Here is a 24422-nt window from a genome sequence, read left to right as displayed (position 1 = left end):
CTTGGTTAAAAACTTTTAAAGTCTAGAATGAGCTATTTTTGAGGCATTTAGAATGAGTTTATGGAACAATATTCAGATATAGAAAGATGTTTCCTACTTATCATTATGCAAAATATCAGGGTAAAAACAGTATGTATGACAAGACTCAAATTTGTAAAAATGATTACTGTATGTGAACAGAAGATATACTAAAAATATACTAAAAATCTTAATGTTTCCTGTTTTTCCTATCATTATATATTGCTCTTAAATAAAAGTTATCTTTTAATAAAACTGTTGGGATTTGTTTTGCTTTGCTTGTTTTGTTTGCATTTTGAATGCTTTGAAAAACATAATAGCTGATATCATTTCTTTGTGCCAACACAGTGGTAAATGCTTTATAAAGATTACCCCATTTACATCTCACAACAAAGCTATGAATGTGTAATATTATTATCTTCATCTTACAGATGAAGTAACCAAGGCGCAGAGAGGCTGAGGGACTTGCCCAAAGTTGCACAGCTTGCAAATGCTGGATCTGGCCGTCTGGCCTGGTTTGAACCCTTGTCCCATGCTCGTCTGTGTCTGGAACAGTTGCATAGGCATTCCACAGAATGTCTGCTTAAACTTTATTTTTATTTGTGTATTTATATATTTAAAAAATTATATTTAAATACCCACCCTGACTTGACATACACAATAAGATCAAGTTCATCTGAGCGTATTTGGAAATAATAAAAGGTCACTTAAAATGGATGCTCTGAACAAATGGGAAAATGACTGATCTGGAATTTACCTTGAACAGTAAAACTGCAACTATGAAAGTATTTTTATCTCATATTTAGGAATGTTCAGGTTATGTTTGCCACTGCACTCTAATTATTAGAATGAACACTGAGCTTTCCTGTATACACAAACATGTGACAACCAACATTTCATTGTCTCTCCGCTATACTGACTGCAAAATGCACCCTGTTTTCAGAGATGTCAAAAGATGAGCATCGTGAGCATCTCAAAATTGATAAACTATCTGAGAACAATGCAGCTTCACTGTAGCCTGACTGGCACCACACAAACAAATGCAAACATATTGGGTGTCTTCATCAAATCTTAAAGGACCCCTCTTCACGTTATTACAACCGCCTTCTTGGAAGTGCCGATCGTGTCACTTTCCTTGTTACTTCTCTCTGCCACGGTAGTTAATTGTGCTACCTTGGCCGGATTCACGTTGACCAAGTCCCCCAGCACTCAGAAGCAGATCTCCAACATCACTTCCTCTGATTTAATGAGATTCCTGTCTTGGGCTTGAGTTGTAATTTTACTCTGTCAATGAATTCATTGACAATGTACTGCAGGATGCCCCTGGAAATGACGGCCAGCAGCATTAATTTTCTCTGGCAGGAGGGAAAGGGGGTGCCTGTCTGCTGTGTCCAGTACACACCAGCTTTGAGACCCTAAACTCTGCCTCAGTTCTTTCCTCTGTAAAACGGGGCTGCTCCTAATAGTGCCTCAATAATAGGTTTGTTGTGAAGATAAAATAATTTATATGAAACACTGTAGCCCTCAAATAATGCTATCATTATAATGCATGTTAAATGGCAGGGGGGAATCTCTGAGTGGGGAACATTTTTAAAAGAGATCAGATAATTAAGTTATTTTGTCCTTCTAACAACTTTGGCTTCCCTACAGACATCTGTACTGAGAGGGGCTTCAATGAACATTTCTCAAGTCAATTAATTCTTGTGAAGAGTTTGGAATAAAGCTTTTCTGAATATCTCTGAACACAGATTTGACCTTCTGTTACTCTGTCCTTCATCAAGAAACTTCAAGATCTGCACTGGGCTTTCTTTGAAGCCACCTGATGTGTGTCTGCTCAGAAAAAGTTGTATAAGGAACTCCACTGGAGATCCTGTTCAACCAAATGCCAGGCGGAGCAGAGACGCAAGTTAATGTCAGGATGTTAAACCAGGAATGCAATTTCAAGTCAACATGTAGCAGCACCCCTATGTTAGAAATAGCCACACTATTTCTAACAGCCAAGATACAGAAGCAACCTAAGTGTCCATCAAGAGATGAATGGATCAATATATGGTGCGCATGTATACATGTGTGTGTGTGTGTGTATACTTTGATAGATATATACATACATATACACACAATGGAATACTACTCAGCCATAAAAAGAAGGAAATTTTGCCATTTGCAGCAACATAGATGGACATAGAGGGCATTATGTGAAACGAAATAAGTCAGACAGAGAAAGACAAATACTGCATGATATCACTTGTATGTGGAATCTAAAAACCACAACAAACTCGTGAATGTAACAAAAAAGCAGCAGAGTCATAGATGAGAGAACAAACTGGTAGTCACCAGTGGGGACAGCGGAGGGAGGATGGGAAATACAGGAGCAGAAGACTAAGAGGTGCTATCTATTACATAGAAAATAAGCGACAAGGATGTACTGTAAAACGTGAGGAATACAGCCAATATTTTATAATACCTAGCAATACAGTACAATCTTTAAAAATTGTGAATCACTATATCATACACTTGTAACTTACATAAAACTGTATACCAATTATATTTCAATTTAAAAAAAGAACATGTCGCATGTTCCAAACAGTGTTGGTTTTTTTTTAAAAATAGTTTCACAACTTAAGTTTGGGGTACAACCTTTCTGTATCTGAGGCAAGAGATGTGAATAGTTAGATATTTTACGTTATTTAACCTTGAAATGATTATTTTCTATTGCTCTTCTTTCAATGGATCAATTTAATTGAAGACTATCCAGAGCCTGTAAGGGAAATGATGGAAAAATACAGTTGCTCTTTGCAACTACTTATATACATTCACTGTGATTTTTCTCAAAACTGTGCAAACAAAACAAAGTACATAAAAAAGTTGAATCCTGAGAGTGATACAAGATTAGAGTCATCATCTATAACCTCTTAATGCTTGTTTTACTTGAAATAGACTCAAGTTTGTCACAGACCCACTTTTCCTAAAGAGACAGAGATTGCTAAAATTAAGAAAAGGATAAAGAACACGCTGACAGACTGCCCATATTTCAACCCCTGGAATGGACGTTAACACTGTCACATTTACTTTCAGCCATTGTGTGGGTACACGCATGCGTGTGTGCCTCGCACATGGGGAAGGGTTCACCTTACCTTTAACGTTTTATTATGGATAAAAAAATACTCTTTAAATCTAATTCTCAGTCCTTTTTTCCTCACCTATTCCTACAGGTGACCAACCTTATGAATTTAGTTTCTCTGTTGGTGTTTCTATCTCTGTGTACAATATATATATATAGTTACACATACAAACAGGTATACAGAGATTAAAACACATATAAGAAACACATATAAGAAACATATGCACACAGATTAAAACATTACAATAATAAATATGGATTTGAATTATAAACCATACTTATGCTAATAAAACTGTCACAACCTGTTTTATATATGGAGTTCTAATAAGATTCCACTTTAAGATAAAGGCCATTGCCTAGAAAACTTGAAACTCTTGAATTACGGTACCTCTGAGATTTTGCTCAGTCAAAATACGTGGCTTGGTACCACCCCCTCTTACTCATTTCTGCTTTCTCTGTTTCTGTCTTTCTCCCTGAGTTCCATGTACTCAAATCAATACCTTTTTGGAAAAATATTCAATGTGCCCTCCTCATACACCTTCCTCAAAACCAGGTCCTTTGTAAAACTCAAGAATCTCCTGAGATTTCTCCTGACTGGTGACTGCCCAGGAGGATACTCATTGATTTAAATGGCAGTTTCCATTCCTGTAGGACAGTTTTATTAGATAATCGGAAGGGGTCTCCTGAGAAAAACCTTTCCAAAAGCACTTTTAGTACAATACAGAAGAAACCAAGGTTCTCTTGGTTTCACAAACTCTTTCTCTATACCTCAAGTTCTTTTGGAGAGGAAGGGTCTGTAAAACATGTCTGTAAAAATATGTCCCTTCCTAAAATGAAATTAAAATGCCCACTACTAGGCATATACCCTGAGGAAACCAAAATTGAAAAAGACAAATGTATTCCAACGTTCATTGCAGCACTATTTACAATAGCTAGAACATGGAAGCAACCTAGACGTCCTTCAACAGAAGAATGATAAAGAAGCTATGGTACATATACAATGGAATACTACTCAGCCATGAAAAGGAGCACATTTGAATCAGTTCTAATGAGGTGAATGAACCTAGAGCCTATTATACAGAGTGAAGTTAAGTCAGAAAGACAAAAACAAATATCATATACTAACACATATATATGGACTTTACAAAGATGGTACTGATGAAATTATTTGTGGGGCAGCAATGAGACACAGACATAGAGAACAGACTTATGGACACAGGGTAGAAGGAGGAAGGAGACGGTGGGATTTATGGAGAGAGTAATATGGAAACCTACATTACCATATGTAAAATAGATAGCCAATGGGAATTTGCTGTGTGACCCAAGGAACTCAAACTGGGGCTCTGTAACAACCCAGAGGGGTGGGATGCGGGGGGGAATGGGAGGGAGGTTCAAGAGGGAGGGGATATATATGTACCTATGGCTGATTCATGTTGATGTTTGGCAGAAACCAACATGATTTTGTAAAGCAATTATCCTTCAATTAAAAAACAATGCAATGTGGTGATTATGCAAGCTGACGGCCAAACCTGGTATGGGGAGGGGTCCCCATAAGATCACTGAACACAGTTCTGCAGGATGAGTGAGGTCCAGGGAGAGCTCACGTGACTGAGCAATGGGCACTGGACAGGAGCACAGTGACAGAAGCAGGCTGCTCAGAACACTCGGGCATTCCAGGGACCCAGGGATGCGGTTAGTTACATCTCTAATGAAACTATGTACAGCTGACTTGCTTGGACAAGAGAGAAGAGGACAGGACAGAGAATTCATTTTCAAATAAGGCTCTGAACTGGAGAGGGATAAACTGAGCTGGGAAAAAGCTAACACCACTCATCACCATCTATAAATTTGCCTTTAAAAAATGTCATTTAGGAGAATTCTGCTGATGAGGACAAACAGGAATGTTTGCTCAGCTCATTTGCTCTTGGTCTGTACATGCTTAATCTGCTGTATTTGCACTTATTTGGTATGATCATGGGGCAATATGTGGTCTCTTAAATAGTTCCTTTCTATTGTTCAATAAATGTGTGGATAGTTTTGCTTCCCACCCCACAGACACATCTTAGGGTAAAGCGCTGGGGCTGACAGCGTCTGCTTCTATCTTAGCATCATTTAATCCTCATGACTTCCTTCTAATAAACCCTTATACCTGGAGCTGGAAGTCCACCCCACACTTTCAAGTTGCCACTGGAAGTGACTGGACTCATGGCTCCATCAGTCTGAGTGATGAAATAGGCATTTTTGAGATTTGCTAAATAGGATTGTGGAGAAGGTGAAGTCCCAGCAGGGCTCCCCAGCAATAACTGCATCTTGTTGACTCCGGTTATCATGTACCTAATTTGCCGATTACTGACTTGTTCTCATGCAGGATTTTTACTTGGCTTGACATATTGGTAGCAATCAGTGATGAACTGTCAAGCAAACCTGCTCCCTGCCTTAACAACCCAAGAGTCTCACTTGCATCAATAGCTTCTGAGATCTCCTTTGATTCCCAGTACTACTGCCAGGTCAGATGATGATGACGACTTTTAAGTCTCATCGGCTTCCTTTCTAAAACGGGGGTCAAGCAAACCCGACACGGTTGGTAGGATTTCAAATACTTGGCAAGATGGACTAGGCTACCTTACACACACTAGCCCCATAAGAATTTGAGGTGGTAGGTTGAGAGTGGCTTCGACTGACTCTATTTTTTTTTCTCTCTTTGTGCCTAGGTATTTAAAAAAAAATGAAATTCAGCATATGAAAATGCTGCATTTAAAAGACAATATAATACCTATCTTTCAAATGGACAAATTAAACAATGATAATATTCAGTTTATACAGGAGTTAAAGTAAATAGAACGAACACTTACACACTGCCGCTGGTGGTAGGAGAGTATAGTGTGTGCATGTGTGTGTGTGTGTGTGTGTGTGTGTGTGTGTGTGCATTTAGTTGTTCAGTTGTGTCCAACTCTTCGCAACCCCACATACTGTAGCCCACCAGGTTCTTCTGTCCTTGGGATTTTCCAGGCAAGAATACTGGGGTGGGTTGCCATTTCCTTCTCTAGGGGCATGGAGGGTAACTGGTATAAGCTTTCAGAAGGACAATTTGGCAATTCATATAAAATCCTTAAGAGTTGCTTTCAGGAAAAGAATTAAGGGTGCACACAAAGACTAACCTTGAGGACCGGTCTCCCAAAGTTTTACTGTAAGTCTTAAGGGCCTTTCATTGGGATATCTGGTGCCCCGCCACCCAGAACACCAAAGGACTGTAATTCCTGCTCCACAGAAGTTAGGATCTGACTTACTTTTGGTCCATAGGTGAGGGGCTTAAATGATATGTGACGCTTGCAAGCAGAAGACTTTAGGGATTAGTGCATAATTCACCCATCTTCTCTTTCCTTTGCAATAGAGTACTAGTCATGTTCCTGACAGTGGAAGCTCCACAGTTCCCTGTCCTTGAGTGAGACTGATACTGAGTAAAGTCCAATGTTACCTGAAATGAACACGTGAAGTAGGGTTTCCCACCTCAGCACTTTTGCCCTTTGGAGCTGGTTGTTGTGGAGGGTTCTCCTGTGTGTGTTTAGCAGCATCTCTAGCTGCCACTACCTGCTGGAGTAACCTCTTCTTAGAGCAAAACCAAAAATATCTCCAGACACTGCAAAATGTCTCTGGGCGGGGGCGGGGGCAGTGGGCAGAATTGGCCCAGGTCGAGAGCCACTGATATAAACAACAGATAGCCTCTGTGGTTTTAAACCATTCAAATTCTGAGTTTTTTTTTTTTTTTTTTAACTGCAACTGATTTGCTTTATTATAGCAAAAACTCTGTATAAATATTTAGCAAAAGGGGACTGCTTCCAATTATGGGTGTTTTTACTTTCCTTTTGTTCTTCTGTGCTGTAGAAATTTTCTTGTAATGAAAACAATTTGTCCTTTGATAAGAAGAAAAAAATGAGCCAATTAATTTTACTTTAAAAACCTATATTTACACAATTGCTTATTGATAGACAGTATTGGCTAGGGACACGCAGGATTTCTAAGTACGATGAGACACTTGTGTACCATATTTTTATATTGCATTTCTATTTACAAAGTGTTTTCTCATCTTACCTTTGTGGGGGGAGGTGTAACTACAGTAACATTGGGAGATGTAACAACAGCACCAGGTAGACAAAGAAACTGAGGCTCAGAGAGATTAACGTGCATGTCTGGGGACACCTGGTTAATACACAGCAGGGTCTTCATCCTCAGCTTTCTTGCTAATTCCAGTACTTTCTCCTCTATGCCACGCTGCCTCTGCATTTCTGTAGAAAGCCACTTTCAAAAAGTCAGCTGGGACAGACTCTGATTCTTTGGGAAATTTAAACAGGTAAGAAAGGATTCTCCTCTGTATTTAATATCCTTGGACAAGGATACTAAACCTTGTAGGCACTTGGTCAGAGCGCGATCCTCAATAAAATTTAAGCAGAGCCGTTTCGTGCAATGCAGCCGAGAGACTTTCACATTCCTCCCCCTCCCCACTTCTTTCTCTTTCTCTCTTTTCAGCTCAAATGAGTCACCTTGGCTAGTCTGCCAATCCCCATAGAACTTATGTTCCTTGATAGAATATGCCAATAGAAATGAGAAATTCTATAATGGTTTGAGATGTGAGTTAGTTGCCTATCCCTGCGTGGGGCTAAGCTCCGTCTCCTCCAGGAAATGTAACTCGTCAAATGGACATGAGTGCTCGTAATAACAGCGAATGAATGTGAAGATGCGTGGGGAATCGGTTTCCCCCCTCTTTCTTTTTTTTTTTTTAAAGAAGCGCCCCTGCATTGTAGCTGTCTCATGCATTTCCAAGCATCTGCACCGCGGCTCGCTTACCTGACCCTCCAAGTCAAGCTCAACTCCCAGACTGGCAGCTGGACTGCAACCCTCGGTGCACATCAGCCCAGACCTATTCATTTCTCTTCTCGAGAAATGGGATGGGGCTGTCCCTGGAGTGGAGCTATTTTGAGAGAACGATCACTAGAACAATCACCGGCTTGGCAGGAGATGGACAACGTGGTGCAGCCACAAAAGGAGAGACACTGTCATGGAGGGTCTGAGTCCTGAATGTCAGAACAGCGGGGAACCCGGGTAGATCATGTTCCTGCCTGCTGTCCACTATCAGTTTCAGAGAGTTACCGACTTGACTTGCCATGATCGCTGGCTTTTCCATGATTCTGACTGCTCAGAGCATGCAAGCGGAGGGGGACAGCAGTGCTTCAGAACAAGGTCAAAAGGGGACATTTCCCCCCGCCAATAAATCTCCTAGTGTCCAAAGGGCTAAGAGGAAAGTTATGCTCAGCTGTGCCCAGAGGCAAGTTCCTACTTACTTGAATAATGCCAACAAGCAGATTTCACTGCTGTCAATCTTTCATTATGCTACTGTAGAAACAGTGGCATCTGAAGGTCAGGGAGACCCTCTAACACTTTGCATAACTTCCCAGACCGGCTCCCTGCTCCTGGCAGGAAGTTACAGAAATGCCTTGGGGACTCCTCTTAGCTGAATTCCTCTCTTTCTCTTAAGGGAATCTCTCTGAAGGACAGGTGTGATTTTTGTATTAGGAGTTTTGCTTGGTTGCATGCATGCTGCATGCTAAGTCGCTTCAGTCGTGTTCGACTCTGTGCGACCCTATGGACAGCAGCCTGACAGGCTCCTCCATCCACAGGGTTCTCCAGGCAAGAACACTGGAGTGGGTTGCCATTTCTTTCTCTTAGGGGCTATGCTAACTCAACTCTGGATAATCAGCACCTAGACCAATAGATACTTTTCTGGATCGACAGATGGTGGAGGACTTATTGATTACCATTTTACATATTGGTCCCCATAGCACGGGCCGTACACGGTGTTAAAAACCTACACAGTCCTCCATGCTCAGAAAAGAAAGTCCTTTTAGTCCCTTATATCGATTGTTTCAGGCTGTAAAGATGGGACTGCAAATAAATTTCATCTTGTGAGCCAACACTGGTCAATTGGTGGTGGCTGCCTCAAGGGCTCTCTTGGGGCATCTGTGCACGGAGTTTCGTGAGGAAAAAGTGCAGTCGTCGATTAGCAATGTCTGCTATAAGCTGAAGACAAAGAGACGGTGGCCCGCTTTGCATTTGCCAATGGGTTTAAAGCTTTATATTCTTCCACTGAATTTTCTGGATGAATACCTCTCCAACACATGTTTTAAAAAGCTAGCTTTGACTGGATATAAAGGGTGGTTAAGAGTGTTTTTCCCTCCACTGGTGTATTTTCCTAATGGACTTCTTTATATACTTTCTGGATTTGAAAGCAAGTGAGGCAGGAAACACTACTTGGGTTTCCTTAGGATACACAAATCTTACTGGAAAAGCAAACCAAACTAGATGAGGGTTAATGTATCCCAAGTGGGATGCTTAAGAAAATCTCTACCAGGAGGGATGAGAAGAAAAATAATGAAATCCATAATATAATCCAATCTCTTCATTTCCAATGCAGGGAATAATCTCACTTTTGCAGTGTCAAGCACTTCCCAAGGAACTCAGTACAACAAGAACAGGGAAGCCATAGAAAAGTGTTTGCTGAATTGTGGTTAAAGTTACATCACTCCTGTCAAACACAGTGGGCTGTCTCCTAGGGATGCTTTAACAAATAACCCAAATCCCTGAACAAAAAGTACCCAACGATTAGTAAAGGTCTAGTCGGGATAAGCTAATTACATCAGGTAGGGAAGTAACCCATTTTTTTTTCTTTTTTTTGAGAAATAGTTTCCATAACATAAATTTCACCATTTACAGTTTGGCAATTTTTAGTATATTCACTGTGTTGTACAACTATCACTGCTATCTAATTTCAGAGCACTTACATAACCCAGAAAAGACAGCCCATAGCTATTAGCTGCTAAGTCTGCTAAGTCGCTTCAGTTGTGTCTGACTCTGTGTGACCCCATAGACAGCAGCCCCACGAGGCTCCCGTCTCTGGGATTCTCCAGGCAAGAACACTGGAGTGGGTTGCCATTTCCTTCTCCAATGCATGAAAGTGAAAAGTGAAAGTGAAGTCGCTCAGTCATGTCTGACTCTTAGCGACCCCATGGACTGCAGCCTACCGGGCTCCTCCGTCCATGGGATTTTCCAGGCAAGACTACTAGAGTGGGTCCCCAGTGCTATTAGCAGTCAGTCCCAATTCCCTCCTCCCTCACCCTTGGCAATCACTAATCTCCTTTCTGTCGTGACCCCCATGGACTGTAGCCAACCAGGCTCCTCCGTCCATGGGGTTTTCCAGGCAAGAGTACTGGAGTGGGTTGCCATTTCCTTCTCCTTTTGTTTCTATAGATTTTCCAGACAACATAAATAGAGTCATATGGCGGTGATCAAAACCATCCCCAAGAAAGAGAAATGCAAGTATGCAAAATTATAGTCTGGGGAGGCTTAACAAATAGCTGAGAAAAGAAGAGAAGTGAAAGAGAAAAGGAAAGATATACCCATTTAAACGCAGAGTTCCAAGAAGAGCAAGAAGTGATAAGAAAGACTTGTTAAGTGAACAGTGCAAAGAAATAAGGAAAATAATAGAATGAAAAAGACTAGAGATCTCTTTAAGAAAATTAGAGAAACCAAGGGAAAATTTCATGCAAAGATGGACACAATAAAGGACAGAAATGGTATCGACCTAACAGCAGAATATATTAAGAGGTAGCAAGAATACACAGAACTGTACAAAAAAGCTCTTAATGATTCAGATAACCACAATGGTGTGGTCACTCACCTGGAGTGTGAAGTCTAGTGGGCTTTAGGAAGCATCACTATGAACAAAGCTAGTGGAGGTGATGGAATTTCAGCTGAGCTATTTCAAATCCTAAAAGATGAAGCTGTGAAAGTGCTGTACTCTACTGAGCAAGTTTGGAAAACTCAGCAGTGGCCTGAGGACTAGAAAAGGTTAGTTTCCATTTCAATCTTAAAGGACAGTGCCAGAGAATATTTAAGTACTGCACAACTGTGCTCATTTCACATGCTAGCAAGATAGGGCTCAAAATCCTTCAAGCTAGGCTTCAATAGTATGTAAACCAAGAACTTCCAGATGTACAAGCTGGATTTAGAAAAGGCAGAAGAACCAGAGATCAAACTGCCAACATCTGTTGGATTACAGAAAAAGTAGGAGAATTCCAGAAAAACATCTACTTCTGCTTCATTGACTCATAGTCAATGACTGTGTGGATCACGACAAACTGTAGAAAATTCTTAAAGAGGTGGCAATAACAGACCACCTTACTTGCCTCCTGAGAAACTTGTATGCAGGTCAAGAAGTAACAGGTAGAACCGGACATGGAACAACGGGCTGGTTCAAAACTGTGAAAGGAGTACGTCAAGGCTGTATATTGCCACCCTGCTTATTTAATTTATATGCAGAGTACCTCATATGTACTGGGCTGGATGAAGCACAAGCTGGAATCAAGATTGCGGGGAGAAATATCAATAACCTCAGATATGGAGATGACACCACCCTAGTGGCAGAAAGTGAAGAGGAACTAAAAGAGCCTCTTGATGAAGGTGAAAGAGGAGAGTGAAACCGCTAGCCTAAAACTCAACATTCAAAAAACAAAGATCATGGCATCCGGTCCCATCACCTCATGGCAAATAGATGGGGAAACAATGAAAACAACGACAGACTTTATTTTCTTGGGCTCCAAAATCACTGCAGATGGTGACTGCAGCCATGAAATTAAAAGACGGTTGCTCCTTGGAAGAAAAGCTATGACAAACCTAGACAATATATTAAAAAACACAGACATCACTTTGCCTACAAAAGTTCATCTAGTTAAAGCTATGGTTTTTCCAGTATTCATGTATGGATGTGAGAGTTGGACCATAAAGAAGGCTGAGCACCGAAAAATTGATGCCTTCGAACTGCAGCGCTAAAGAATACTCTTGAGAGTCCCTTTGACTGCAAGGAGATCAAGCCAGTCAATTCTAAAGGAAATCAACTCTGAATACTCATCGGAAGGACTGATGCTGAAGCTCCAATACTTTGCCCACGTGATGCAAAGAGCCAGATCATTGGAAAAGACCCTGATGCTGGCTACAATTGAGGGCAGGAGAAAAAGGGGATGACAGAAGATGAGATGGTTGGATGGTATCACTGACTCAATGGACATGAGTTTGGGCAGACTCTGGGAGAGAGCAGACAGGGAAGCCTGAAGTCCTATAGTCCATAGGGTAGCAAAGAGTCAGACATGACTGAACAACTGAACAACAAATATGCTGTGTAACCTTTTGTATCTGGCTTCTTTCACTTAACAAAATATTTTCAAGATTCATCCATGTAAGAATATTTCATTCTTATTTAAAAAAATTTCATCCCCTTTTATGTTTTAATCATACCCCATGGTATGGAGAGATTACATTTTGTTTCTCCATTCACCGATTGATAGACATTTGGATTGTTTCCACTTATGAGCTATTATGAATAAATGCTGCTATGAACATTTATGTATATTTTTAAATGAGAAAGTTTTAGTTCTCTGTAGGAATATATCTAGTAATGGAATTACTAGGTCATACTGTAATTCTTTAACTTTTTGAAGGACTATTGAATTCCTTCCACAGTGGCTCTATATTTTACATTCCCACAAATCATGTATGAGGGTTCCAATTTTTCCACATCTCCACCAATACTTGTTATTGTCCGTCCTTTCGTTATAGCTGCCTCAGTGGGTGCTCAGTGGTATTTTTTAAACTCATGGCTGTATCAAGCATGGTCCTACCTGGGCATGAGACGGTGGAAGTCCTCTTCTTATGTAAACACCAAAGAGAGCGTCCTTCCCAAGGGAGATGTTGAACTTTAAGAACTGCGGTTGACTGATGTGAATCTGCGATCTCCAAAACACGCCTGGTGGGACTTCCTGGGTCACGCGCCGACCAACTTCTGCTTCACCACTGTCTATGCTGCTGTTCTTCAAGGACCAGGGCACTGGAAAATAGGAATTGACATCAAGTCGGCGACATGCGTACCCGTTATTTGGCTCTACATTTCCAACTGATTACATGCTAGGATTTAAAAATATATATATAAAGATGAAATTCATGGCAAGTTTCTCTTCAGGTCACAGCTTAAAACATTTAGATTTGGGGGACTTCCCTGGTCACCTGGTGCTTAAGAATCTGCCTGCCAATGCAAGGGACACGGATTTGATCCCTGGTCCAGGAGGATCCCGCTCACTGTGGAGCCCTGAGCCTGTGAGCCACTACTACTGAGCCCACGTGCTGCAACCACTGAAGCCTGCGGCCCCTGAACCTGTTTTCTGCAGCGAGAGAAGCCACCGCGATGTAAAGCCCGAGCACCACAAACAGAGAGTAGCCCCTGCTCAAGATGACCACAGAAAGCCTGCGCACGACAACAAAGAACAGGGCAGACGAAAACCAAAACAAACCATCTCGGTTTTAAATAAGAAACACAGAAACGCGTACCCCAGAGTATCCGAAACATTGGCACAATGCTTCCTGAACTTCTGTGACTGCTCGTTACTGATCAACTATCGTAAGAGTTACAGTCTGACAAGTACATGTAAACCTTCCAGCACCCCAAATGTGACTGGGATGTTAAATCATCAGCAGGAGAGCGGAGAGTGATGTTAATTTGGCATGAAATGTAATTCGTGCAGCCTTTAATTATTCTTTCCAGCCACAAACAAGTCCAATATACTCTGACATTCTCATAAATTAAAAAAGAAAAAAAAAGAGACCTCGGTGAATAAAAATCAGTCCAAAGTAAATAAAATAACTGAACAGAAAACGCTGGCTTGCCCTCAGGCTGACCCAGTACTGCCGCTAGCAGCTTCCCTGGTGGCTCAGAAGGTAAAGTGTCTGCCTGCAGTGTGGGAGACCTGGGTTCAATCCCTGGGTCAGGAAGATCCCCTGGAGAAGGAAATGGCAACCCACTTCAGTATGCTTGCCTGGAAAATTCCATGGATGGAGGAGGCTGGTAGGCTACAGTCCATGGTGTCACAAAGAGTCAGACATGACTGAGTGAGTTCACTTCTTCACTTCTTCCCTGCTCGAGGGAGGGACTTAAGAATCATGTGGAAACCACACCCCTCACATGTTGACACTGGTACATCTCTGTTGCATTATTTGAAATCACCTACATAGAAACCATTGGTTGCACATACTCAGCATCCTTCAGAACTTTAGTAATAGGAGTTCCAGAAAATCCCACTTTAAAAGAGGATTTCTTAATAACAATGAACCAGCCAGGGTCACCCGCACTTCAGAGGGTGGTTTGCTTTACAAATATAGAATTAAGAAAAAGCTGGGAGTTACTAGTAGTTGCCTAAGAAGAGCAAGTTAATTAATTTCCCAGAGCCTCATTAATCTCCTCTCTAAAATGGGAATAAAACCTTGTTGGAAGCTGGTTTCAGATAGGCCATTTGTGATTCCTTCAAATGGATTCTAAACTTGAAATATAAAAGCACACTATCTTCTTAAGATCTTCTAAACCAGCTGAAATCAAATACAGAAAGAATTGAAGACATTTTGGGTTTTGAGGGTCTTTTCATTTTTTGATTGATCACTTTGGTGGCCTTGTGGATCTGAAAACTTCAGCCTGAAAGGCAAAGCAGGGGAAGCAGGCTCCCTCCTGCATTCTGTAATGCATGGACTCCTCTGAATATATTCATCTGTACTTGGCCGCAATCCATTGCCAAAGGTTTGGATGGTCAGGAGGGATCATGCAGTTGCAGAAGACTGGCCTGAAGGGTTAGTGACTTAGCCACCCCGCTCTGTTACTATCTGGCCACTGCAGTCAAGACAAGACTCGTAAATGACTCATAAATGACAGCTTCGCCATCTGGAAAATGGAGAGGTGACATTCTTGGATCCTGAAGGTTTTCTATATCTAAATTATAAAAGAGAAACCGCAGAGTGACTTGAGGGTGTAAAGTTATTTTCTTTCCCCTTTGTAATAGTTCAATAGCGGGGCAAATACAAAGTAAACAGGGGCTTCAAATCAAGTAGGAGACACCTTGATTTGGCCCTTAAGAGGACACTCTTGACCTTTAGAATAGGGAATGGGCTTCCACAGGAAGTTGGGCAGCTTCCATCACAAAACACTGTTAGGAAGAAAAGAAACTAGTGAGTCCTGTGGTCAGCTCTTTAGATGGGGACTCGATGACGCATTCCCCAAACATTGTCATGTGGCCTCAGAGACTGTGGAGTTGGAGGGTCCCTGTATCACATGTAAGAGCAGAGACTCTGGACTGAGACCGCCTTGGCCCAAATCCCAGCTTTGCCACTTGCTAGGGGCATCCTTCTCTGGGCCTCAGTTCCCTCACCTGCACAATTGGGACATTATTATTATTTATTTCATAGGGTTGTTAAAAGAATTTAATGACTTAATCTATGCTCTTAGAGGACTTTCTGGCAAGAAACAAGCACTAAATAAAAACTATCTAAGACTCAATAGTGGAGAAGGAAATGGCAACTCACTCCAGTATTCTTGCTGGAAAACCCCATGGACTGTATGGAGCCTGTCAGGTCCTCTGTCCACGGGGTCGCAGGAGTTGGACATGATTTAGCAACCAAACTACCACCACCACCAAGACTCAACAGAGGGGTGTTTATTTTGCTGACGTAATGACATACCCAGGGGGAATCACTTTTTATCACCACTTGATCAGAAGCTCTGATGAATATAAATTAGAAATACATTTGTACTTAAAAATGCTGCTTTTGATGGGCTTCCGTTCTCCCCAGTTAAGACCTTTTGGAAGAAGGGATACAATAAAAAGGATGCAGTAAGGAAGTAATACAGGAAAAAAAAAAACAAAAAACCTTTGGGGAAGAACAGTTTATAAACCTCTTATAAAGACCACATGTAAGCCCAGCAATCATTCATAGTTTGCAACAAGTTAAAGAAACGCATTAAAAATGAAAGCATTTTAAAGAAGTTATTCATCTTTACACTTAATAAAATGAACTTTCCCTCATGTCTGTTGGGCTTTCAGGGGTTGCTGGGTTAATGACAGGATATGAAAAGGAAGCTGGAAATAGGCACCCACGAGCCTGCTAATCTGATGCTGAAACTTAAACAGATTTTGATAATATCAAACCAAGTAAGGATGCCAGAGATGGCAAAGGGAGCTGGTTTCCAAAGAGTGGCTGTGAGGGAGAAATTCCTGCAAGGAGCCTCAGGGGTTTGGTTCAGGGCTGAAAGCAGTGAGGTCCCCCTTCTTTCATGAGACCCTGACTTCAGGACACTGATGTCAGCAACAGCTGCTCCCGCCAGTGGTGACAGGCTGCTTTCTCGGTAGTCACACTGCCCCCCGGGTTCTAGATGCTCGCTCCCCATGCCCTATCCACTAAAGGAGGCAGTGTACCTGGTGCTAAAGGTTTTGCAGTCAGACAGAACTGGGTTCAAATCCTGGCTCCGGTTCTTGCTTGCTGTGTGACCTCCACCAATCTGCTTAACCTCTCTGGGCCTTCACTGTCTTTTTGTTAAGATGGGAATGATAATAGTAACTATCTCATAGGGTGAGAGTAACAAATCAAAGTACACAAAGTAGGTGCTGAGCAGACTAATAATAAAATAAATGCTCAGATCAGATCAGTCGCTCAGTCATGTCCGACTCTTTGCAACCCCATGAATCGCAGCACGCCAGGCCTCCCTGTCCATCACCAACTCCCAGAGTTCACTCAGACTCACGTCCATCGAGTCAGTGATGCCATCCAGCCATCTCATCCTCTGTCGTCCCCTTCTCCTCTTGCCCCCAATCCCTCCCAGCCTCAGAGTCTTTTCCAATGAGTCAATTCTTCGCATGGGGTGGCCAAAGTACTGGAGTTTCAGCTTTAGCATCATTCCAAATGCTAGTTACATTAATTAAATAAAAGAATGAAAAACTATAATGGAACTATAAGGGAAAGCATCTGTCTTTCTTTTCAGAGTACAGAAGTTCCAAAAGGAAACAACATGTATATATGTGACATGCATGTATATATTTATATATTATGCACATATCTATCTACCTACCTATTCATCTATCCATCAAGAGAGAAGGGAGAGTCTAACTCTCTCTTAAGAGAATGATGGGAACAAGTTTAAAATTGGGAGTCAGGCTCTGTTTCCATTACTGACTTTTGGTGGGACCTTCCAGGAGCCAGTGTGGTTATCTTTCTGATTAGATTATTGAAAAACCTGCTTTCTTGAGTTAACACTGAAATAAAGATCCTGTCAGCTTTACCTTCACACTGAAGCTCTTTTGTCCTTTACCTCCCGCCTCCCACCAGATAAACAGGTTCTTTCTCTGTCTCCGTAGCATTTACACTTAGCTCTACTGCAGCACTGTTATTAGGGACTATGTTGATTTTGTTCGCCTTCCTAGTTGTCATTCAGTCTCTAAGTTGTGTCCAACTCTTTGTGACCCCAGGGACTGCAGCTTGCCAGGCTTCCCTGTCCTTCACTATCTCCTGGAGCTATCTTGAGCACTACCTTGCCCAAACTCATGTCCATTGAGTTGGTGATGCTACCCAACCATCTCATCCTCCATCACCCCCTTCTCCTTCTGCCTTCAATTTTTCCCAGCATCAGCATCTTTTCTAGTGAGTTGGCTCTTCACATGATGTGACCAAAGCACTGTAGCCTCAGCTTCAGCATCAGTCCTTCCAATGAATATTCAGGGTTGATTTCCTCTAGGGTGGGCTGGTTTGATCTCTTTGTTGTCCAAGGGTCTCTCAAGAGTCCTCTTAGCACCACAATTCAAAAACACCGATTCTTCAGTGCTAAACCTTTTCTATGGTCCAACTCTCACGTCTATACATGACTACTGGAAAAACCACAGCTTTGACCAGATGGACCTTTGTCGGCAAAGTGATGACTCTGCTTTTTAATGCGCTGTCTAGGTTGGCCTTCCTAAGTCTCCCTTATTAGACACTGTGCTCTCTGAGGTCAGGCAGAGCCGCAAATTCATCTCTGGGTTCTCGGCGGCTTGCACTTGGCAAGTCACGGGTAATCTATAAATGCCTGTTGAACTGAATCAAGTTTTATCTGCCCATCTGATTGGGTATTTTAACTTAATCCTTATGAATACTGAGTGAAATGAGAGCTTTCAGGAAGATTTACTTTGAAAGGTTGCATGGAAACTGATTTTTTTTTTTTTAATAAAACTCTCTTTTCAAATCTCCACAGGGAGATTTATTTAAACAAAACAAAAGTATCTAAACAAAATTTCTTTATGAATTCTTTTGAAAAATCATGAGTCAGCTTTTAATTTATCTTTTATATAAAATCTTATAAACAAAACAATGAGCCAGGGCAGCTGGAGTCTAGTGGGTAAGTTCTTAGATTAACAACCCAAAGTTGAGAGTCCTTATCCTGATGCTTTATGACTCTGAACCATTTGTGGAAGGAACAGGGGTGTAAAGGAATTATTTTGTTGACCTCCCCTCCTTGCTATTAAGAAGGTGGCTAGTTTTAGGCGGGTTAGCTCTCAGGTCTCATTGTTCTTGTTTACATAAGAGTGGTATGACCCCCAAATATCTTAAGATGCATTCTACCCTAGCCTGCTGTGGTCTACAGAGTGAGCCAGGAGGGCTGTCTCCTGTTTTGTGCTACAAAGGCGCATGTGTGGTGTCTGCAGGGGAAGGGTTATCAGAAAGTGAAGGTTACATCCCTTTTAACAAACTAGTGATTGCTTTCAAAGTAAGCTTCCCAGATGCAAAACTGAAGTATGCTTTTGCAAACAGGGGTTTTCACTTTTTCCCCATCAGATCAGTTCAGTTGCTCAGTCGTGTCCAACTCTTTGTGACCCCATGGACTGTAGCATGCCAGGCTTCCCTGTCCATCACCAACTCCCAGAGCTTACTCAAACTCATGTCGACTGAGTTGGTGATGCCATCCAACCATCTCATCCTCTGTTGTCCCCTTCTCCTCCTGTCTTCAGTCTTTCCCAGCATCAGGGTCTTTTCCAATGAATCAGTTCTTCGCATCAGGTGACCAAAGTATATGAGTTTGAGCTTCAGCATCAGTCCTTCCAATGAATATTTAAGACTGATCTCCTTTAGGATGGACTGGTTGGATCTCCTTGCAGTCCAAGGGACTCTCAAGAGTCTTCTCCAACAGCACAGTTCCAAAGCATCAATTCTTCGATGCTCAGCTTTCTTTATAGTCCAACTCTGACATCCATACATGACTACTGGAAAAATCATAGCTTTGACTAGATGGACCTTTGTTGGCAAAGTAGTGTCTCTGCTTTTTAATATGCTGTCTAGGTTGGATAGCTCAGTTGGTAAAGAATCTGCCTGCAATGTGGGAGACCCAGTTCAATTCCTGGGTTGGGAAGATCCCCTGCAAAAGGGATAGGCTACCCACTCCAGTATTCTTGGGCTTTTCTTACGGCTCAGCTGGTAAAGAATCCACCTGGAACACAGGAGACCTGGGTTGGGAAGATTCCCTGGAGAAGGGAAAGGCTACCCACTCTAGTATTCTGGCCTGGAGAATTCCATGATGAGTTTATGGGGTTGCAAAGAGTCAGACACGATGGAGCAACTTTCGCTTTCACTTTCTAGGTCGGTCATAACTTTTCTTTCAAGGAGGAAGCGTTTTTTAATTTCATGGCTGCAGTCACCATCTGCAGTGACTTTGGAGCCCCCCAAAATAAAGTCTGTCACTGTTTCCATTGTTTCCTCATCTATTTGCCATGAAGTGATGGAACCAGATGCCACAATCTTAGTTTTAATATATATATATTTCCATATATATATATTTCCATATATATATATATATTGCTGCTAAGTCACGTCAGTCATGTCCGACTCTGTGCGACCCCATAGACAGCACCCAACAGGCTCCTCCGTCCCTGGGATTCTCCAGGCAAGAATACTGGAGTGGGTTGCCATTTCCTTCTCCTATATATATATGTGTGTGTGTGTGTGTGTGTGTGTGTGTATATATATTTTTTTGTTGTTGTTTAGTTGCTCACTCATGTCCGACTCTTTGTGACCCCATGGAGTGTAGCCCGCCAGTCCCCTCTGCCCATGGGATTTTCCAGGCAAGAATACTGGAGTGGGGTGCCATTTCCTTCTCCAGGGGCTCTTTCCAACCCACGGATCACACCCAGGTCTTCTGAGTGTCTTCTGCATTGCAGGCATATTCTTTTACCACTGAGCCATTGGGGGAAGTCCAAATTTTTCATTTCGAAATAATTTCAGATTTATAGAAAAATTTCAAAAGTTGGTACAAAGATCCCTGCATCTCCTTCACCCAGACTCCAAAAATATTACATACACTCGTGCTTTCTCTATATATAAATGTTTTTTTTAACTGAAACATTCAGAATTAAGTTGTAAACAGGTTACTCCTCTAAATATCTCCATGTGTTTCTCTTAAAAACAAGGGCATTCTTTTTCAGAACCACAGTGCAGTTATCAAAAATAGAAAAATAACAATGATACAACTAAACACATATATTTATAGATCTTATTCAAATTTGCCAATTGTTACACCAATAGTCTTTATAACTAACGGAAAAAAAAAGACTCTACATACTTAAAAGAGTCTTTAAAATGAATGCGCATAACTTGGGTAATTTTAAAAATAATAAAAAGGAGGAAAAATACACCAATATTGCCACTGAAGAGATAAAAAGGAAAGATGGTTTTTGTAAACTACTATTGCCGATGTGAGGAACCATTCCAGTGACTCCATCCCTGAGGGTCAAATCCCTGGGCGGCTGTCTGGAAAGTCTGTGCTAGCCTCTGAGGTCAAAGGGGCCAGCAGCCTGAACCAGGCTCCTAGTTCCATAGACAAGGATCTGAACCTGGGCTCCTGAAGCCGTGCCAGCTGTTCCAGGATCAGAAGTATGGCTAATCCCTAAGAGGATGCCACTGAGAGACACTCAACAAGGAAACAACATAATTACATTTCCAGCTTTACCACCAGAGAAATGGTGGCTCAGATGGTAAACACGCTGCCTGCAATGCTGGACACTTGGGTTTGATCCCTGGGTCAGAAAAATCCCCTGGAGAATGAAATGGCAACCCACTCCAATGTTCTTGCCTAGAGAATCCCATGGACAGAGGAGCCTGGCAGGCTACAGTCCATGGGATTGCAAAGTCGGACACTACTGAGCAAGGAACACTTTCTTTACCTCCAAGATGGGTGTCCACGTACTGAGAAGCTCTAAGATATCAGGGGGCAATGTTACGTGTGGAGCTGGTCAGCCCTGGGTTTGAATCCCAGCTTTGACAGCTACTAGCTGCATGCCTTTGGGCTGATCCTGCCCCTTCTCCAAGTCTGTCTACTCATGTGGGGTTGTATAATGGGGTTGCTTCTAAGGATTTATCAGAGTAACATAGGTAGGACCTGGCTTTTAGGCGCTTCTATATCTTTCTATCTGTTGCACTACCTTCGAACATCTGTAAATATTTATCACAGATCTGGAGGATAAATGTGTAGTGGTCTAATTTATGATATCAGCTGCATAGTGTAGGCACTATTTTTTTTTAAACTGGTGTATAGTTTCCAGTAGTTGTATACAGATGTGAGAGTTGGAACCATAAGGAAGGCTGAGCACCGAAGAATTGATGTTTTTGAATTGTGGTGCTAGAGAAGATTCTTGAGAGTCCTGTGGACTGCAAGGAGATCCAACCAGTCAATCTTAAAGGAGATCAACCCTGAGTATTCATTGGAAGGAATGATGCTGAAGCTCCAATATTTTGGCCACCTGATGAAAAAGCTGACTCACTGGAAAAGACCCTGATGCTGGGAAGAATTGAGGGCAAGAGGATTATGGGGCTACAGAGGATGAGATGGCTGGATGCTATCACTGACTCAATGGACCTGAGTTTGAACAAACTCTGGGAGATGGCAGACAGGAAAGCCTGGCATGCTATAGTCCATGGGGTCACAAAGAGTCATACATGACTTAGCGACTGAACACCAACACTAGTTGCTTTACAATGTTGTACAATGAAGTGAATCAGTTATAGGTATACATATATCCCCTTCCTCTGGCCCACCGCCAACCTGCTCCATTCCACCCCTCTCGGTCATCACAGAGCACAGAGCCCAGCTCCCCGTGCTATTCAGCAGCTTCCCACCAGCTATTTTATGCACGGCTGTATATATATGTCAATGCTCCTCTCTCAGTTCATCCCACCCTCTCTTTCCCCTGCTGTGTCCACAAGCCTATTCTTAGTATCTGCATGTCCATTTCTGCTCTGCAAATAGGTTCATCTGTACCATTTTTCTAGATTCCACATTTATGCATTAATATATGATATTGGTTTTTCTCTTTCTGACTGGCTTCACTTTGTATGACAGACTTTAGACCCATTCACACCTCTGAAAATGACCCAATTTCACTCCTTTTTATGGCTGAATAATATCCCATTGTATATATGCACCACATCGATAGAGGGCCTAGGGCTGGGACTGGGCCATAATGAGACAGGCACTTTTCAGAGCAGCTGAAATCAATATACAATGAGTGGTCAATATGTCTGCAGACCTGGGGGAAACTTATGGCATAAATTAAAGTGGTATGGTCGGAGAAAGCAAAGTCTATTCATCCCAAACTACAGGTGTTGGTGGAGACTCTAGCTGCTTAGGTGGACAACTGAAAAGCGGTTGTATATTTATTTAACAATGATTCTTGAAGGTACCAAGCAATGTCAGGTGGGTCATTCACTCATGTATTCATGCAACAACTATCTATCAGGCATCAACTGCAGCACTAGGTAATCTCTGGTCAACATTAAAGTTGGGGTGTCTGTCATTCCCGTTATCTAGGCAGCCTGAAATCAGGGTCCCATGGAGAGCATCAAGCACAGGGGAATTTAACACCATTCTGTAATTATTCTGTGAGAGTCCACCACCATCCTTGGGCTCTTGGTAATGACCGAGGGTGGGGTCCTGGCAAACACCATGGAGTCCAGCCTGCGACTGCCAGAGCTGCAGCTTCCATGGCCAGCTTTTCTTCCTATCTATGAGCTGCCCAGTGAAAAGTGGAGATGACGATCATTTTGCCCTACGAAGCAGATGCTTAAGGCACATTGGTTCTGGCTGGTTCACCTCCAGCTTAAAGATGAGATTTCTGGGATTTTAGAGGCAACGCTCTAATGATCAATTTCACAGGATAGTCTACTTCTATAACTTCCACGGAAGATTGCTCATAGAAATGTGAAGCGACTGCCTATTTCAGACACATGTACCTAAAATTCCAGCCAGTTAAATAAGACTGATGTTGAGCAAAATGACAGCCATCCGTAGCCCCATTAGAAGCTAATAATTTCAGAAAATGTTGCCATAATTCATTTATGGATACAGCGAGACTATTCCCCAAACAAGTGATAAAGGGAATGGACTCATAGTCATACCAGGAAAATGAAGCCTCATATTAATACTTCCCAAACTTGAACTGAACTCTGGAGGCACCTTCGCATAAATCTGCCTTGCAGATTATTCTGCCTCACATATTTTTATCTATCGCAAATAAAGTGGAATTCAGAATATTGCTTCAGTCATTACACCTCGCTTCCATTTATTTGGGAAGCAGGACAACCATCTGGGGGTTCTGTTTAACCAAGAGATAGGTGAAAAGATCCACCTAAGGACATTAGATTCACCAGCTTGTCTAAGTCAGCAGCAGCCTGGAAGCCTGCCCGCTGCTCTTGGCTGGCTAATCCTTGGGAATAGACTTCCATCCCGAGCGTCCACTACTCCCATGATAGTTTTCAGAACATCACATAGCAACAGTGATTTTTATAAAATCCTTCAGCATGAGGAACTACATGTGGCTTTTACATCTTTCGAAACCTCAATCTTAGACAAAAATGGCCAACTCTCTGCCACTCAGGGTGTTAACAGATATTTATCCATCTAATTGTTCAGGTGAATATGCTTCTGTATTAATTTGTAGTTCAGTTCATTAGTATTACTTATAGCGGCTAAAATTGACGGATTGGTTACAACTCACCATGGAATCTCCCAGTTCCTTTATGTTTTTTTTTTTTTTTAAAGACCAGAGGACCACAGAAGTAACGTGACTTGCTTAGGGTCACACAGGTCTTAAGTGCTGGCTGGAGCTTGGATCAGAAACCATGTCTGACCGATTCTGCAACCCACGTATGTAACCACTATGCTGACTGCATTTGGGACCCTGGGCTAAGTATAAGAGATACAAAAACACATGTATCAAGCAGAGATCAAGCTTTGGGTGTGCAGGTCTCTCTGAGAGAGAAACATGCCAGTGAAATTTCAGGGCAAATGCAGCAGGGAGGGAAACTGGATCTCATTATTAATGCCTATGTCAAGGCATGATGGGCTTCCTCG

The 24422-nt window shown here is 42.0% G+C and overlaps 1 protein-coding gene across 1 annotated transcript in view; it reads right to left on the bottom strand.

Moving 5' to 3' along the window:
- The window catches only part of TENM2 (teneurin transmembrane protein 2), a 1056669-nt gene that overhangs the window by 217662 nt on the left and 814585 nt on the right, over window positions 1–24422 (bottom strand). Inside the window, exon 7 of the mRNA XM_010863352.1 lies at window positions 12865–13070. Coding sequence (XP_010861654.1) covers window positions 12865–13070 — 206 coding nt within the window. The remainder of the gene's footprint in view (window positions 1–12864; window positions 13071–24422) is intronic.

This window comes from Bison bison, unplaced genomic scaffold (genome assembly GCF_000754665.1).
Source record: "Bison bison bison isolate TAMUID 2011002044 unplaced genomic scaffold, Bison_UMD1.0 scf7180017864490, whole genome shotgun sequence".
NCBI classification, from domain to species: domain Eukaryota; kingdom Metazoa; phylum Chordata; class Mammalia; order Artiodactyla; family Bovidae; genus Bison; species Bison bison.
This window is presented reverse-complemented; position numbering and strand designations above follow the sequence as displayed.